Source organism: Pinus tabuliformis, chromosome J (assembly GCF_031772625.1).
Source record: "Pinus tabuliformis cultivar Carrire ecotype Pingquan chromosome J, CPIR1, whole genome shotgun sequence".
Lineage (NCBI taxonomy): Eukaryota > Viridiplantae > Streptophyta > Pinopsida > Pinales > Pinaceae > Pinus > Pinus tabuliformis.
In genome coordinates this window covers 117,494,654-117,513,584 of record NC_142295.1, presented here as the reverse complement: position 1 = coordinate 117,513,584, position 18,931 = coordinate 117,494,654, and the positions used below count along the sequence as shown (strand labels likewise).

The window sequence follows — 18,931 nt, the reverse complement described above, 5'->3', positions numbered from 1 at the left end:
TAAATTACACAAATCGATAAATTGTTATGTAACATTTAAACTAATAACATAATAAAAATTAAACCCCATACAAAACGACTTGAATGTTAGTACAGAAAAGCATGGTACTCCATTAATTTGGAATTACAAAAGCAAATCTTTCTTATTTATTTTGTTCGGAATTTGTTCATGTTCTGCTGGAATATTGGAATATGTTCTGTCAAATTACTTATCATCTTGAAAGATTCATCACAGAGGAGTAATCATATTAAAATTGGCACAACTTGTTTGCTGAGGTAATGGGAGCAGATTGGAAGAGAAACCTAGGGTTGAGTTGTCCAGATCAAATTGGATGAAATTCTCTTGCATCTGATAAGTCCCTATCACAATTGATGCCACTGGATCCTCGCCTGCGTCAACAAAAGCTAGACACAACGCATTCTGTGTGTAGAGCCGTTCCATGGAGTTAGCTCCATGGATCCTCCAAGTAGCGTTGCCCTCCAAAACGAGGTCGATCGTCGGTACGTTGGGTCGAGGAGCTGTGCTCCATCTATAAGGGGGCTCCTCAGTACCGGTTGCGTCGAAACACGCACCTTGAATCAAGGGGGCATAGGGCACCGCCAATGAAACGGCTTGATCTTCATGTCGTTGGCCATCCTGGTGTAGAGGGCCACGAGGGAGTTGTAGATGGGGGTAGCCAGTTGTGTGTAGCGCGCCACGGTGCTCAGGTTCGTGCCGCCGCGTCCCCTGGTGTTGATTCGCAGCTTCTCCGCATCGATCGGCACGTCGACGCCATTGACTTTGATTCCGTGAACACCGATATAAAAGCCGTGGGTGGAGGCGTGGGTAGTGTCAGGGCTGTAGATGGGGTTCCTGATCAAGGGAGTACGGATGAGGTTGCGCGAGAGGTCTGTAGGGGCTCCGCCTTTCAGTGGAGAGAAGACGTTCGGGCCGTCACCAAAGAAGAGATACCCCTCTGAATTCTCCTGTGGCAGACACATGGCAAACTTGCGGCTAAAACCTCCCGCAGCGGAGAGCTGAGTTGGTAGCGCCAGCGTGGAGGAGCTCATTCCGGCGACGCCAACGGCCTCCTGAGGCAAGAGAGTGCGATCAAATTCATACTGGCAGGCGAAGGGCACTAAGGGGAACCTAGCGGGGTGGCCGGATTTCCAACCGTCGCTGCTGAGAAGCGCCGCCACGTCCTGCCCGAGGTTGAGGCCTGGTTCTGGCACAGAGCAGCTATGGTTGTTGCAGCCGAAGGCGCCGAAGCCAAAGCAGGTAAGGCATGCCGAATACTCATACGACGTGCATAATGGTGCACTGCAGTTGAGCGGTTGGTAAGTGGAGGACCTGTATTGATCGTTAGCGCATCTTACCCACATGAAGTCTTGCTCTATGTCTAGCATTAGCTGCAGGATTCGCAGAGGGGTTCTCTGCCCCATCTCCACGGTGTAGTTCATTGTCTGGGGATCGTAGGTGATCGGCGTAACGAGGGCCGTCGGGCGCTTCCGGGAGGCATTTGTGGGCAATTGACAGAAGCATACGATGACGGCGGCAATGAGGACGGGAGGGAGACTAAGCGAAGGCATTGCGTGGATGAAGTGTCAGTGGTAAGTAGTAGGGCTACTGATATTGTGATGGAGGGAGGTTGCACAATAAATAGACAGAATCGCGGAGGAGAATTCGATCCCTTGCTGCCTGGAAGTCCTCGAGTTAAAGCCGTCAACATTGACTTCAAAAGCCGTAGCTGTTTGGTTTCTGAGAGATAAAAAAGTGTGCGCACAGATGCGTTGCGCGCAGTGACCTCTCAAATTGCCGGTTAATGTGGGAGAGTTTATCTAAAATTATATCATTTTTGCACGTGCTCCAAAAGCAAAAATGGTGCCCGTTAATGTCTTGATAATGAACCACATTAAATGGTTCGAAATGCATTGACATAAAATTTGATATGTGATTTCTCTAGAAAGTATTTTTATAGATATTAAATTTTTTATTTTATAATACATTTCACAATTTAAAAAATAACTAAATTATAATTTTACTTTATAGTATTATTATTATTAATTATAAAAAAAATTAATATATAAGATACATATATATACACTTTAAAAAACATGTAACAAGATTCGTAAGTGTGGGGATCCACTCCCAATTTATCATGGAATACTTGTAAATATGATTTGTTACAATAGCATGATTTTCTAATACCACATACTCAAAAAACCATAACTCATGTTCATATGGCATTTTCTTAACTAGACCCACATCGAAAAAAAATTGATTTATTTTTCGATGTGAGTCTACTTTGAAGTATGCAGAGTGGGCACTCGTTGGATGTGGAATTGAATTTCGCAACCAATGGATGTCTACACTTGACATTTGAATAAAACTATAAGGAGATAAGCCAAAAATACAATAAAAAAATAGTTTTCTTATTTTCCCTCGGAACGACATCATCATCTTGAATCATAATGCTTTTTTTAAATTTAATTTTGTTGATACATTTTTTGTTTTGAGACCCATTTTTTACTTCAAAATTCCCTTAATGGTTTTCAGAATATGAGTGTTGACCAAAAGGATTGCTAGACCTAAGGTATTGGACCCATGGACCTATTTTTATGGTGAAAGGATGATTACTACTTGAGGGATTTCCTCTAGGAACAAAGAGACTCCCAAAAACATGGATGTTGATGGGATTATACCCAATAATGGAAGGAGGACCTCTTGGTACAAAAGCAAAATTATAAGTGTGAAAAATCATGGGCATAGTGGTACTAGTAGGGAGATTGGCCCTAGGTAAGCTATCTTCCCAACCCTCCACTGCCCCCCAAAAAGGTATTAAAACCTCAAAAGAAAGGATTTCCTCCTAACAAAAAACTACCCCGTAGATGATATGTTCCTTTGGAACATTATTGCCCATAAATTGAATAAGATAAAATGTAGACCCCCTAGAAGATTCCTTGAAGAAGGTTGACCCATGCGATATTGTAATTGTTGGGATACAAGAACTAGGTGGGAACCACCCATCTCCTATAGGTTGACTTTGGCTTGCCCCCATATCCAACATAAAGCTGGATGGAGGTTAGGATATAAATAAGCATGGGAAACTACTTGGGGTTGTAGAAGCAACCATTGGGATGCCTAAAGTAAGGACAAAAGAGTAGTCAAAATGGAAGGAGTGGACCCTCTCAAACTAATCAACGATGGTGCAAACATCATGAAATAAAATCCAATCGTAAATGGTGATGAGGGATCCATCTCTCCCATGGTATATGTACTAGTCTTACCATACATTTGATGAGAGAATAAGGAAAGAGGTTCGACCAAACTGGAACTCACTTGTACAAGTAAAAGTTTGAGAAGACTAGTCAAAGGTGGGATGATGTGTGGTGGTGGAATCTTGTATACTACTTCAATGATAACTTGGTCTTCCCCCTCTAAACCAATGACCAAATGATATAATTTTAGCTCAAAAATGAAAATGCCTAGAAAGTATTCAAACTTACATCAAATTGAAGTTCCTGTCATTTTGAATCCAACGACGTTCATTTCACCTCAATTTGACACTGTATGATCAAGTTATCATAGTTTGATCGTTTGGCTCAACAACTAAAAAATGAGCAGGTTTGCTGAGTGGGCAGCTGATTGGGCTACCGTACTGTTGAAATCATCTAGGGTGACTATGCAGGTATGGACCAATGAGGTTCTGCCCAGTGACAACCTCGAATTGGTCGAATTAGCTCATTTTTTATTAGTTCGTGATTTTTGTGGTGGACCAATTAGGGTGTGCTACCTGGCCCAACCAAAGGTTGCCACATGGCACCCCACAGTTGGCCAAAAATTTGGTATGGGTCGGATATGCTAGACAAGATTCGAACACCCGACCTCTCATCTAACACTCAAGCACCTTGCTACTGCACCATGGGGGTGGTTCTTAAAACCATAGGGCTTCAATGCTTTATAAAGTTTCCTTGGTGCAATTTTTGAGAAGGGGTCGAGTTGCCAGCCCCAACCCCTACTCACCGCACCACCATAAAAACGAGCGCAAAGGTTAAGGGGCTTGGGACCTTAGCCCTACCCTTAGTCACAGGTTTCCCACAAGACCACAGGCATATCTGAGAAGGAGCCAATGGAGAGGGGGCTTGGCAGAAGCTCCAAGTCCAGGTCACCTAGGCGCCATATGACCATGGCAAAGGCACTCAGAGGAGGGAGCTTTGTAAGGGGACCAACCCCAAGCCATATGGCCTCCAACGTGACCACGAGGGATCAAATTGAGGAGCTCAGTGGTAAGGATGAGCCATTGGCCCAGCCCTCGGCCCCATGGGTGCCAACATGACCATCAACCTGACATATAAGGGGCTAGGCTGACGGGGGCAGGAGGCTAGCCCTGGCCCTCAGTCGCATGTCCCATGTGGCCAAAATTTCTTCCTTCAAGGGTTATTGGGAAATTTAAGTATCCAACAAATTGCACCTCCGACAGGGGAATTTGTCGCCTCCGCAACGGAAAACATGTCATATTTTTAGGACAGTTAGATTGTTGGTTTGATTTGTAAGACAAATAACAAAAAAACTACATGGAGAGCTTGTAGAGCCATATCTTTGTGATTTTTTAGCTTTTTGGAGCTCAAGAATATTATACCTATGGATTTTTGGACATTATGTCTTTGGTGATCTTTATTTACTTATTTGAGCACATCTAAAGGAACTTTTTGTAGGTTCAATTCCATAGGTGTATGGATAAATTAGTGTTTTGGAGAAATTATTGAAGGTGTTTGGGCATGGATAAGGCCTTGTAGGGATTTTATTACCTTCATAAGTTTACTGTAGCAATTGTTACTTGCAGATCTCTTATATACTTTTCTCACTGTCTTATTGAAGAAATTTTTCTATCTTCCCTTGAATGTGGAATTGAACTGCTTATATGCTCATGTATGCTCATTTTCAAATGGAGTACAAGGCCTTATAGGAGACACCTTGTGTTGTTTATGTTTTTGTGACTGACTATAGGTTGTCATGATGTTTATGTGAGATTTCTTTGCAGGATAATATTTCCTTAAAGGGGAAATAGCCACATGTTTTATCAACAAACTTTTATGTACTCCTTTTCAACTGAATATATGGAGCGGTCTAGCTATGTTGGGAGGCCCAGAGATGTAGCCCAGGAGGGGTGAAATCCATCACCAAATCCTTTGTTCTACTCTTCATGAATGTTTGTATGAGTTATGTGATGTTGTGTTGCTTATGGTTAAGTTTAAATGTGAAAAGTAACTCATAACTTGAAGAGAACTTTTGGAAACCCTGTTTTGTGTTAAGATCCATTTTTCCTTACAAAGCATCGGATAACAATCCTTGTTTTTAGGAAGAGGAAACTGACCTCTTCCTCCATTTTCATATCAATTTGTATCAGAGTCTCATCAAACAAAGTTGCAAGAATGGGCAAGAAGAGTATCCAAGAGCTAGAGGAAATGAATTTGGCTCTTCGTATGGAGAACATTGAGTTGATAAAAATGATAGAGATGGCTAAAGAGGAGAAAAGGCATATGCACCTTCAGTTGTATCATGTGCTTGAGGAATAATTTGCTGAAAGCTTCACTCATGTGACAACAAAAGACACCTCCAAAATGAAACCAATATGTGGGCATTGTTCACACAGTAGTTATGGACCATATGAGGAAAATGATGCATGTGCATTTTGTAAGCATCTCCCAGATTCTAACCATATGTCAATTGGTAAAAGTGGGTGGCTAGAGTCATCTGCAAAGTCGTCATCATCATTAGAAGCTAAAAATAAGAATGGAAAGTTCAAGGAGGCAATAAACATTTCAAGTATAATTCCTTATGTTTATGTTCATAACACCTCTTTTGCAGCATTTGAGCAACATACCAAAGGCATTGGTATGAAGTTGCTTTATAAAATGGGTTATGAAGAAGGAGGAGTCAACATCAATGGCCAAGGGATCACCAATCCAATCATGATACAAGAGAGATCAAAGTATCAAGGGTTGGGATATGGTCAAAGGGAGTTTGGAGAATGCTCTAAATGGTCTGAGGCACAACAATCATCCGAGGATGATATGTCACACCAAGATGGTGGTGACAATGTTCATTTGTCTCTCAAGAAAGATGAATTATTGAAGGGACCTTGCATGTCATCATCCACCCCACATCGTAAAAGCTGCATCCCAAGGGACATGCATAAATCTCATGGGTGTTTTCTAAATGTTGGTAATTTTGACTATTTGAGGAATATGTATCCTTATACTTTCTATGATGCATTTGACCATTGTGTGGATGTTTGTGAGCAATGCATGGTAATGGTTAAAATGATGGATCAGATTCTAGGCATCAAGCATGATGAATCTCATTTGCATGAGAGGACTTCCTTGTCGAAAATAAAGAGAAAGTTCTTTTGTACCCATTACAAGATGCATCGACATGGAAATGAACAATATTGGAAATTACATCCAAAGCTTTGTTACAAGAAGGGAAAAGAGATTATGCATGTTTTCAGGAAATGTGTCTATTCAGAACGACCCTATCCCACTGGGTTGTGACAGAGACCTCAGAAACAAACAGGGAAAACTACTCTTGTATTCTCCTTTATAAACTATAAACAAAGATGATTAAGATGAACCGACCTGTGTCTTGCGCTAGTTGTTCGATCCAATCTCTCTTCTCTTTGCCAGCTTCCAACGATCTGCGCCCTCACTTGCCCAGCGTCACCAAGTTCCTGCAAGTTCACAGAAGAGAGAAACTACACAAAGACATGGATTTATGTTCATAAAAAGCTTAGGATCAGATTTAAGCTAAACATACAAATATAACACACATCAGATATACAAGCATGTAGGAGAAACTCAAGTAGTTTTATTGATAAAACAAGAAGATCCAGGAGGAGTTACAACCGATGATTCCTGATCCAGCATCAACCTCCCAGCATAGAATCCCTTCTTCACCTCCAACAAAGCATAAATCACCCAATACTCTGATATCTATCACAAAACCAACAACAATTCTCTGCAATGTACAAAATTCTAGCCCCTGGATCTCTTGGTGAGGGATCCATATATAGATGTATGCAAAGAGGATGAGTCAGCTCATGAATTGATTAGTGGCTTCTCTCTGTCAGTTCTTGCTTCCACTTGGAGACTGAGAGCCTCTTACTCATCACTGGTCGAATTCAGTGAGGCAAGTGTCATTGGAGAAGATTCTGGAAGCTTCCATTGTCTCTCCACCTCATGGAATGACTCTGCCACTTGTCATTTCTCGCTTAACGCACCCTGGTAGTGCATTCAAGTGCGTTGCAACGCACCTAGCCAGTGTATTTGGGTGCTTTGCAACGCAGCCAGCTAGTGGAGCACTTGAAATGATCCTGTTTTGACTAGTTTTGAGCAGTTTCTGGTGGAGAACTTCTGGGAGAAGCTGTAATTAGTTGACCTTGTTTCTTTAGGAGATGGAACAACACTTTTAGGGACTTAGGATCCCTTGGTTTATGGACATTTCATGCTTATAGCTGTAAGGCACAAAAATGTCTATAACAGTTGCCCCCTAAAGTATGAGGTCGTTTATCGGGTGAAATGCTTTATTAGGAGGATCCGAAGTTCTTCTGATGCTGGGGAGGAGACCTGTAATAAGATACAATACAATACATTATCTTCATACTGTTTTCATGATCTAGCTGAGGCAGGCATTCCCATGCTCAGCTTTATAAATTCATTTTCATGTACATAGGACAGACAATCGTCTGATGGTAGACTGATGATTCTGACGAAGTCATCATCCTTTTGGTAGGAGGATTATCTGTGCTACAATGTTGTACATTTCAATGTCTTTATTTTTCCTGAATATATATCGCAGCCTAGATGGATGAAACTAGATCCGAGGTCTTCAATCTCGTCCGATCTTCACTCTAAGTACAAGTCGATCCATGTGAGAAATGTTTTGAAGTCGAACATGGAAAGACATCGCTTGATTACCAGTCAATGATGTAAACTGTTAACAAGCGCGAGAGGAATCACCGATAATGATAATGACCCTCAAGGTACTGCAGTACAATTCACGTGGTGTGAATAAAGGACTTGGCGTCGAACACCACGCAAAATCTTTCGGTCGAAGGTCATTGATGTATACCTGTCGCCGGAAGTGAGAAACTTGCCATTGAGGCATGCAAGCTTCAAAGTACTGAAGGGGTGTTCCTAGATCAACTTCTTGGATAATGAGCTGATGTCGACAAGAAGCGATCCGTCAAAGGAGGGCCTTAATGAATCCCACATCAATGACATGGAACGGAGCAAATGATTTTGATGGAGGTGAAAACGATCTGGTGACATACGGTTCAGGGTGGCAGTGATGAAAGAGTGAAGTATAATGTATGGTAGTGGATGGTGATGAGCCCCAAAAATGGATAATTATTTGGGCTCATTCAACCTCCTAATTTGACTTAATCCACCATTCTCATTAGTTTATTGAATGTTTTTTATTATATTTATGCTAATAGAGTGAATTTGGTTAGTCATTATGCCAACAAGTCTAATGGGTGCTTTGTGTAGCCTTTTTGGTCAACTTGGAGACAAAATTGAAGGTCTTAATGAGCACTTGGCAGCCAAATTCGTGGGAGAACAAGGGAGAGTATTTGTAGGAAGGTGTCCCCTTCATTTATGGGTCCTTACCTCAAATTCTCCACCATCAACTCGGAGTTCAAGGGCCACCGAATCAATTAGCACAAGGGCAGCCAAGCAAGTCAAGTAGGACTGGTGTTAACTACAAGTTTTGGGCAGCCGAGTCCCTAAAGTTTAGGAGGACTGTTGGGTCCTCAATTTGTATAAATAAGAAGGCTTAGGGCCTCATTTTGGTTAGCTAGTGGTTAGTCATTTTGTAGCTGGTAGTTAGTCATTTCATAATCTTGTTGTAGTCATTTTGTAGTTCGAATTTTTAGGCAATAGATTAGTTTTGCTGTCAGCTCATTTTCGAGTTCTCCTTGTGGACAGTTTTGATGTAACTCTTCATTTCTTGATCAATAAAGATGAATCCAGCTTTGCACCAGCTCTAAATCTCTCTTAGGAGGTTATAGCTCTTGGGGTTGGGCCCATCTCAAGCGCCCAATACCTCCTTTGTTTATCTTTATGTGTGTTTGCTGCATTCTTAGAATAAAATCTGCTATTTGTATTTAAATCTTGCTTTGTTATTTAGATTTCTTTTGATGGTTAAATTAGCTTCTCATGGTTAGAATAGATTGGTAGGATAATAACAAGAAAAAGGCTACCAAACACCTTGGATCTCACCTCCCCCTCAGTGGAATCATGAGCTGGGACCAATGTGACTTTGCTGCCAACAAAAACGCTGTTTTGCTTTGCCATGCAATTCTTAGTGTTGGAATCCTCTTTTGTAGATGCTGATATTAGTAGTGTTTAAATGCTTCAGTTGATGATTTCTTAGTGGCATAAGTTAGTTCATGCATTTCATTTCGAATAAACTGCTGTTCATTTCCTTTTGTTGTTACTTAGGTCAAAATAGAGTAAAGTAACTAGGTCATAGGTTTTATAAGTGTTTGTGTGTTCAGTTTGAAATACCACTTGCAGAGTACCTATTACCCTTCCTTACCTGCACATACCCCATCCAACCTACCTGTTTCATCCTTCACTCAGAACCCTTACCTTACATTTACCTCATTCGCTTACTTTGCCATGATTCTCATCTTCTTGTGCAACATCATTTCATCCCTCCTTGAACAAATCTCACCATCTACACCTTCTCCTCAACTCCATTCCCCAATTCCTGGACCTCTTCACACCCCTATTTCACCTCCATACTCATTCCATCATCTTTTTTCCCTCCATCCATGCTCCAAAATCCCATTTCGAAACATCCTGTAGAAGAATTACAGAACATCCTGTAGAAATCCTGAACATCCTGTAGAACCCCTGCAGACTTCCTGTAGAAGCTCATAAACACGGTTTCTTGGCAGCCAAACTTTGTGAGACTCTCTGGAAGGGTGTTAGGGACCCCTTAGACCCTCTCTGAACCTTCCCAACCTTTCCCAAGCATTTCTCCTCCTTGATCCACCTCTGCACAGTAAAAAGCTAGTTAAAAGCACATGCATGATAATTCTAATAACTGATTCAAAAATACAAAAAGATGTTTTCTTCAGGTAGAGGTAGTCTAGACACATGTATTTTACCTTCATAGAAGTAATGGCATCTCTTTTAGTAGTTTGCATTATCATCTTTGCATTAGTAGGACTAGCTGGTAGAATTAGGGTTTGCTAGGGTTTGCGTTTCTTTTTGGCTCTCAGTTTCTTTTTGCAATTAGATTAACTTCCTTCGAGTTAGCTTTCATCCATCAATTAAAAAGATTCATCTAAGAGCTCATAGAAGCTGGCTTAAGCTCCTAGTGGACTTGTGCTAGCTGACCAAGTGACAGCTGCGGCAAGAGCTAGTACTTGTGCATACAGCACCATCGCTTCCAAGTTTGTTACGAACTACCAGGTTGATAAAATTAAAGAAGGGAGTTCCAGGAGTTGTAGCATTATTGCTACAATACTGGGGCTCACCAGATGGGACACGGGTGACTTCTCTGGATGACTTCTCTTGAACATGTCGACGACACTTATGTGATGGATCGGTAGCATTTACCCCAAATGTGGATGGTATGGCGTGACCATGGTGATGTGACCGGTGAATGAAACAACCCAACCCGACTCTGGCACGGAGTGGAAGTGTCATGTTCAAGAGCGACTTGCTACCAATAAAGTTTCTTTGAGTTTTCTTCCCAATTTTTCCCCAGTCATTGCTGACCAGTACCTCTTTATTTTTGTCAAGCTTGAGGAGGATAACATATGCTTGTTCTATAATTTTCCCTTCGGGCAAACCCATCGCTATGTTTTAACGAGCCTAGCGATAGTGAAACTCATTCTCGTCTAAAGACAAGTTTGTCGCTATTAATCTTTTTAACGAGTCTAACGACAAAGATAACTCGGTCCTTTTCCTTTTTAGGGAGTCTGAAAAGGTATGTAAAGATAACTTTGGAATTCCTTTTTCGTCATCTAATCCCTTAAGTCCGAAAAAGTATAAAATAATACAGAAGGGATGAATTTTCGATAATTTTAACGAGCCGAACAAAACAAGCGCTCGATCTTTTTGTGCAATAATCCCTCAGGTCCAAAAAGATTAAAATCTAGAGGAGGGATAGCACTTCCAGTCGCTTTAACGAGCTGGAAGGCCATAACTCGGCAATCTTTTCATATTTTACGAGTCAAATGAAAAGAGCTTAAAGGAGACTCGTCTTTTGAGGAACGAGTGATAAAATGGGTAGCAGCTGATTCCAGGTAAGGTTTGGAATTTTCCAATCACGGTAGTGTCACAAGGATGGCTAGTGAAATCACTCTTCGCAGCTGTTCCTCAAAATGGGTAAACAATCAAATGGAGGTGAATGATCGGCCAATGGAAAAGTGGAGGTGACGGTGCAAACACGACCAAGGCTTTAATGGCTGAAAATGTTTCATTCACGGTGGTTATTTACCGGAGGAAAAGTTCATTTTTTAACGAGCTTAAACGCGGGTGGAAACATTTGCTCGGTCCGTGTTTATTTTTTAACGAGCTTGAATCTTGCGGTAAACACTGCTCGATCTTATGTTTATTTTTTAACGAGCTTGAACTATGCGCTAAAACTGCTCGATTAATCCAGTCATATGATAAGAATGTCTCATATAAAAACGGAAACTTTTAGATTTTTGCCCCACATCCTTTCTTTATGCAAGTTAGGAAACGACTAATCCAAAAAACAGATAAATAATCGCTCTTTCGCTTGCATGCCAAAAGGTTTGCATGCCCCCAGGTATAAAATATGGTTTCAAGGTTACCCCTCAATTTGCAGACAAAACATTTGTTCTATCAGGAGAGGCCTACCTCTTACAGGTTACCCAAAGATTGCTCTATTCGCGGTGCAAACAAAACACTTCTTCGGCGATGTCTACCGAGATAAACAAAGGTGAGTGACTCCGTCTGTCAACTCACATAACTTTGACAAGAGAATCTTATTCTAGAACAACCCCTCTTCCAATCACAGACGGGGTACGGACTAGTCATATTCTCCCGCGGAAACCTACTCTATACCCGAAGTTTTCCTGCCGAAACAGACCAGGACGCATGCCCCCTGGGTTTCAGTCATATCCCTCCGAATTACTCGCGCTCATCGAGAGGACGGACTGGGACTTGAGACATTTCTTGAGTGAAGAGACCATTTAGGGACGATATATGACTATTTGCTATGCGTGATCCAGGAAATGAAAGCTGGTCCACGAGCTTGACCACTCTTCCTTCGTGCGGAAAACAAATTACTCTAAAGAGTGAGGAGACGATGGCTCCCATGCAATAAATATAGTCTCATCCAAGGAGTAGGTTATAATCCAAGGGTCCTTGAACGATCATGACGTTCAGGTGAACTGTCTTCCCTCTCAATGTTATGGGCACATCGGGAAGGATCCCTAAAGGTCGACTGGTTCCTTTATCAAAGCCTGTCAGATTTCTCATTTCAGGCAACAGCGATGGCGAACCAAGCGCTTTCCAAGAAATAGAGGAAAGGATACTCACAAAAGTCCCCTCATCTATGATGGTGCCAGCCATGACCATTCTATATATTTGAACGATAATTCGGAATGGTATACTTGCTGGCAAATGGGGTCTGCCTAGTTGATTCCAGTCGAAGGATACAACTAGGTTGCTTGGGGGTGGGACCGAGTAGACGGCTGGGTATGGCTCTGACGAACTTCCTTCCTGCGGTAAAGGAATGGGTGGATTGCCCCCATGTTCGTCAGAGTCTGTGTTGATGAAGAGAATTTGGACGGTGTCATCCTTATTCTCTTCAGTGACTGTATCATTCGAAGATAAAACCTCTGAAGGCAAGACCGGGTCAACTGCTGCCTCGACCTTTTGACTTTCGTCTGGTATGGATTCAGTTGGTTTATCCTCAATGATAGACGCTTCAGCCGACCACTTGAGCGGGCCAGCTGGGTTCTCAACTAGTGATGGACTCGGCAAGAGTTTTTTATATCCAGGAGGAAGTCGTAACGGTGAAACCGGACGATCATCCAAAACTCTTTTAGCCTCGTCTAAGAAGGGACAACGGTGGAGGGCATGGTCGCCTTCGCACAGTTTACAGGGAAATCTAGCTTTCCCTTTTTGTCCTGGGGCTTCACTTTCACTAGTTGACGGTGTGCTTTCAACATGATCTCCAGAGGTTGATGACACCGGATTGTGCAAACGAGGAGACCAGTCCTTTAGTATCCGGGGGATGCAAGGACAATCTCTGTGAAAGTGGTCTCCTCTACAAATGACACATGGCGATTTAGGCCTGGTCAGTGCTGTGTGTGGATTCTCATTAGACGACACTCGTTTTCCCTTATTCGCCTTTGGCTCCTTCTTCTTTTTCTCTTTCTTCTTCTTTTCCTTCTTCTCCTTAGGAACTTGGTTTTTAGCTTTACCAGTCCTGTCAAGTGAAGAGGAAGGAGGAGAGGAAGAATTAGAGGAAGTTGAAGGCTGTTGGGTAACTCTGGACTCGTCTAATTGCTGATTCGATTGTTCAGGAATAGTGGTGTTCTGAACGACATTGGTTGAGAAGAGCCATACTGGCAAGCCAATTGTCAGTCCTGGAAGCGACAATGTGGCCATATGGGGCACACCAACATCTCCCCAAGAGGAGAAGGGACTAGGATTTCCACCAAGGGGAACTCCTTGGTTGGTAGGCTCCATTTTCTCAACCCAAAGATCAACGCAGGAAAAGGGTATGAATATTCTGTTTAAAATAAATTTTAACACGCTTTGACACAACTTTCTTTTTCAGTTTTAAAGAGTCGAGAAAAAACAAAAGATGACTCTAGTCTCCTTCGATTTTTAATGAGCCTGAAGTGACAAGTGCTCAGATGGACCTTTTCCGTTAAGGAGTCTGAAAAGGAACGAAAGGGACTGCTCTGGAGGTCTAGGTAGAGGGAGTGCCAAACCAATCGCAAAACCGCAAAATACTTTTTAGGGTACGACAATCAATCTTCCCGAATGCTGTGTTTGGTGCATTGCGATCAGTAGGGCGGCCGACACGGCTTCCTATGGATAAAGGTTTTATGCCTATAGGGGTCTCCCAATATATACTCGATGGTACGTGGGAGCACAAGTCCGTACTGGCACTTATCGTCTCAAAGTGGAGGAATCACCCAACCATCAGTGAGGACAACAGTTACCAGGCTTTACGACGCCGGAATACGTCTCTAGCCTAGACCTCTAGATGTTGTGCGTTAAGTTACAAAGCGTTGTTAAGTTCATTGAATTTATTTTAGGTTGATCTTTCTTATGAAGTTTGCCTTTTGGGTTCACCACGAGATGTAGATGTAATTCCTAAAATGCAATCTAAAGATGATAAGCAAGCTTTTATCTCTTTTCAGCAATGAAAATCCTAACTACAAGGGGAAAAGAAAGACACAATCTTTTCTCAAAGAGAAAAGAGCACACTGTAAATGCACTTTTCCTAAATCAAGCCATACAAACTATCAATATGCAAATGCACTTGTGCATGTATTTGTTTTTCACTTTCTTAATATTGATGCCTAAAAAGAAAGTTGTTGTATAAATCTGAATTCGATTTCAAGTGAAAAACACAAACAAGCTTCTTTCCGAAATCAAAAGGTAGAGACGATTACGACACTTTATGATTTTGAAATAAACACTTGTTTCGACACTAGAAATTCACGAATTCAAACCAAAGGCAAAAGTAAAAGCGTAATCAACTGTCAACAGCAAATATACTCTCTCCTAAGATCAAAACGACACTTACGACAGATCTAGATCTAAGGGCGACAGTATGACTAGTTTACTTTTGCAATGGGAAACTGTAAATGACGTAACAAACACACAAAAACAAATACAGTTTCTTTTATACAACTGAGGCGGAATTAAGGCAAAGAAAAGGGGCTTTTAAACAGACAAACACACTGATCACAGGCTGCAAAAATCAGAGGCAAAACTGGAAAAAGTGAGCAAAGAACCTCAGCTAGGCAGGGCTAGGCTGATCAACGCACCTGCTACATAGAGAAACTGAATTGCAACGCAGGTAGCCCTCTCGGGAACTGCGCTGAAATGCAGAGTCTCTTCACAGAGCCTGCGCTGAAGCAGAAACGAGAATTCTCTCTGGGTTCTGGGTCACGGTTTGCAGTTTAATCTATGGTTTTTGGCCGGGTAAAAGCAATCAATAGTGCACAATCAGAGGGTTGATTTACAAGAGGTTTAATAGCTATCATAAAGGGTAATCAGATCATTTGTGAGTCAACTGTTCAGATCATAAACAGGCCCAGTGAATGGACTAGAGTAGCAGATGTCTACTTTGCATTTGTAAATGGAAAATGCAGTTCGATTCGCTACTCCTAAGTTTATGAGATGAACAACAATAGAAACACAAATAAACTAACTAGACACGATCCCCAGCAGAGTCACCATTTTGTTTTCGGGAAAAGTGTCTATTCAGAACGACCCTATCCCACTGGGTTGTGACAGAGACCTCAGAAACAAACAGGGAAAACTACTCTTGTATTCTCCTTTATAAACTATAAACGAAGATGATTAAGATGAACCGACCTGTGTCTTGCGCTAGTTGTTCGATCCAATCTCTCTTCTCTTTGCCAGCTTCCAACGATCTGCTCCCTCACTTGCCCAGCGTCACCAAGTTCCTGCAAGTTCACAGAAGAGAGAAACTACACAAAGACATGGATTTATGTTCATAAAAAGCTTAGGATCAGATTTAAGCTAAACATACAAATATAACACACATCAGATATACAAGCATGTAGGAGAAACTCAAGTAGTTTTATTGATAAAACAAGAAGATCCAGGAGGAGTTACAACCGATGATTCCTGATCCAGCATCAACCTCCCAGCATAGAATCCCTTCTTCACCTCCAACAAAGCATAAATCACCCAATACTCTGATATCTATCACAAAACCAACAACAATTCTCTGCAATGTACAAAATTCCAGCCCCTGGATCTCTTGGTGAGGGATCCATATATAGATGTATGCAAAGAGGATGAGTCAGCTCATGAATTGATTAGTGGCTTCTCTCTGTCAAGTCTTGCTTCCACTTGGAGACTGAGAGCCTCTTACTCATCACTGGTCGAATTCAGTGAGGCAAGTGTCATTGGAGAAGATTCTGGAAGCTTCCATTGTCTCTCCACCTCGTGGAATGACTCTGCCACTTGTCATTTCCCGCTCAACGCACCCTGGTAGTGCATTCAAGTGCGTTGCAACGCACCTAGCCAGTGTATTTGGGTGCTTTACAACGCAGCCAGCTAGTGGAGCACTTGAAATGATCCTGTTTTGACTAGTTTTGAGCAGTTTCTGGTGGAGAACTTCTGGGAGAAGCTGTAATTAGTTGACCCTGTTTCTTTAGGAGTTGGAACAACACTTTTAGGGACTTAGGATCCCTTGGTTTATGGGCATTTCATGCTTATAGCTGTAAGGCACAAAAATGTCTATAACAATGGAACCTAATGAAAGGGAAGCAAGAGTTGGAAAAGAGGAATTGCAGCAATCCTAAAGCAACCTTCAAGGAAAATTTGATGCAAAAAGAGAACCCATAAGCCTAGGAGAGGCAAAGATTGGGTAGAGTGTTTGGAAAGTTGCTTTGTAAATTTGTAATTACTTGTTATTATTTACCTGTATGGGTACTTTTGTAAAGTGAACAATAATAGTCACTATGTGCAACAATTATGTTTCATTGACATTATGTTATTGGTTTGTTTATAAGTCCATGCGTAAGGGATTTTGGAATGTATAAGTTGTCATCCAAATTTGTCAAGCACTCACCGATTCAACTATTCAAGATGAAACTTGTTGTGAATAGAATATTTGTTTAATATTGTACAAAAAGACTATGGTTTTGTAGGAAAATCCAATTATGTAATTGAATTTTTGCAACATTGTACTTTTGTGTACAAGCTCAGTTTGAGTATGGTAAAGCAAGTTTATATTGCTTTTGATTTCCAAGATGGAGTCAAGTTTGTCTTCAAGATGAAGTTGTTTTAAGCCATGAAAATATGATATTAAAGAGAATGTTCATATTCCACTCATCAATGTTTTTGTTCCTGCATTAGCGATAAGAATTTTTGGCTCGATTCTTAATAGGACAGTAGGTCCTCACGAAGAAGATAGGTGAATTGCCTTGATTGGAGCTTGAAGGGCACCAATTGAAAAGATAGCATATGGATTGAATTTTTGGGTAATTTTGAGTTTCAACCTCAATTTAGCTACTAGGAGAAGTAAACTTTTGGAGTCCAAAAGTTCCTAGTGGGGAGGTGTGATCACGTGCTCAAATTTTAGCTTAGAAATGAAAGTGCCAAAAAAATCTTGAAACTAGTGTTAAGTGAAAGTTCTCATTGTTATGAGTCCAAAGACATTTGGTTCACCTCAATCTGACACCATATGCTCAAGTTATAACATTTTGATCATTTGGCCCAACAGCTAAAAAATGAGAAAGTTTGCTTATTGGGCTACTGTATTGCTGACATCATCTAGGGTGACTATAAATGTATAGACCAATGAGGTTCTTCCAAGTGGTAGCCTCGTATTAGTCGAATTATCTCATTTTTTATTGGTTCGTGAGTTTTGTGGTGGACCAATTAAGGTGTGCCACATGGCACCCCACTAGTGGCCAAAATTTTGGTATGGGTCGATAGGTTAGACAGGATTCGAACACCCAAAGTCTCATCCAGCACTCAAGTGCCTTGCCACTACACCATGCCGGTGGTTCTTAACACCAAGGGGATTCAATGCTTTATAAAGTTTCCTTGGCGCAATTTTGGAGGAGGGGACGGGTTTTCAACCGAGACCCTTGATCGCCGCACCACCATACAACCAAGTGCAAAGTTTAAGGGGCTCATGACCTTAGCCCGACCCTTGGTCACAGGCTTCCCATGAGACCACAAGCATATTCGGGAAGGCTCCTGGGGAGAGTGGGCTCGATGGAATCTCCAGGTCTAGGTCACCTAAGCGCCATAGGATTGTGGCGAAGGTGCTCAGTGGAGGGAGCTTTGTAACGGAACAAAAACCAGGCCATATGGCCTCCAACGTGACCACGATAGATCACTACGAGGGGCTTGGCGGTAAGGGCGAGTCGTTGGACTAGTCCTCGGCTCCATGGGTGCCAACATGACCAATGGCCAGACATATAAGGGGCTAGGCCAGCGGGGGTGGGCAGTTAGCCTTGACCGCCTGGCCCTTGTGACCAAAATTTCTACCTTTAGGGGTTATTGGGAAATTTAAGTATCCAACAAATTACACCTTCGGCAGATAAATTTTTCGCCTCCACAACGGAAATAGAGCGGATTTATAGGACAGCTAGACTGGTGGTCTGATTTATAAGACGGATAATAGAAAAACTACAGGGAGATTTTGTAGAGTCGTATCTTTGTGAGTTTTTTGCCTTTTGAAGCTCAGGAAGAGTCTACCTAGGCGTTGTTGGACATTCTGGATCCAATGGTTACCTCTATTGTCTTATTTAAGCACATATAAAAGAACTTTTTGCAGGTTCAATTCCATAGGTGTATGGATCAATCATTCTTTTGGAGTAGTTCTTAAAGGTGTTTGAGCATGGAGAAGGCCTTGTAGGGGTTTCTTACCTTCAGAAGTTTATTGCAACAATTGTTACTTGCAGGGTTCAGCTCTTCTATACTTTTCTCAGTATGCCTTTTTGAGGAAAGTTTTCTATTTGTCCTTCAATGTGCAACTGGAGTGCTTATATGCTCATATATGCTCATTTTTAGATGAAGTACAGGGTCTTTGTAGGAGACAACTTGTGTTGCTGATGTTTTCATGACTGAATGTAGGTTTTCATGATGTTTATGTGAGAGTTCTTTGCAGGAGAATATTTCCTTGAAGCGGAAATAGCCACATGTTTTATTAGCAAACTTTTATGTAG

General features: G+C 41.7%; 1 protein-coding gene across 1 annotated transcript; it reads right to left on the bottom strand.

Moving 5' to 3' along the window:
• Positions 1–228: 228 nt before the first annotated feature.
• On the bottom strand, positions 229–1,576 carry LOC149225826 (putative aspartic proteinase GIP2). The gene is made up of 2 exons (XM_089380030.1): positions 716–1,576; positions 229–572 (listed from the first exon to the last, which is right to left on the bottom strand). Exons 1-2 carry the CDS (start codon positions 1,566–1,568, stop codon positions 229–231), a joined length of 1,197 nt encoding a protein of 398 aa, XP_089236156.1. The 5' UTR covers positions 1,569–1,576.
• Positions 1,577–18,931: the final 17,355 nt, after the last annotated feature.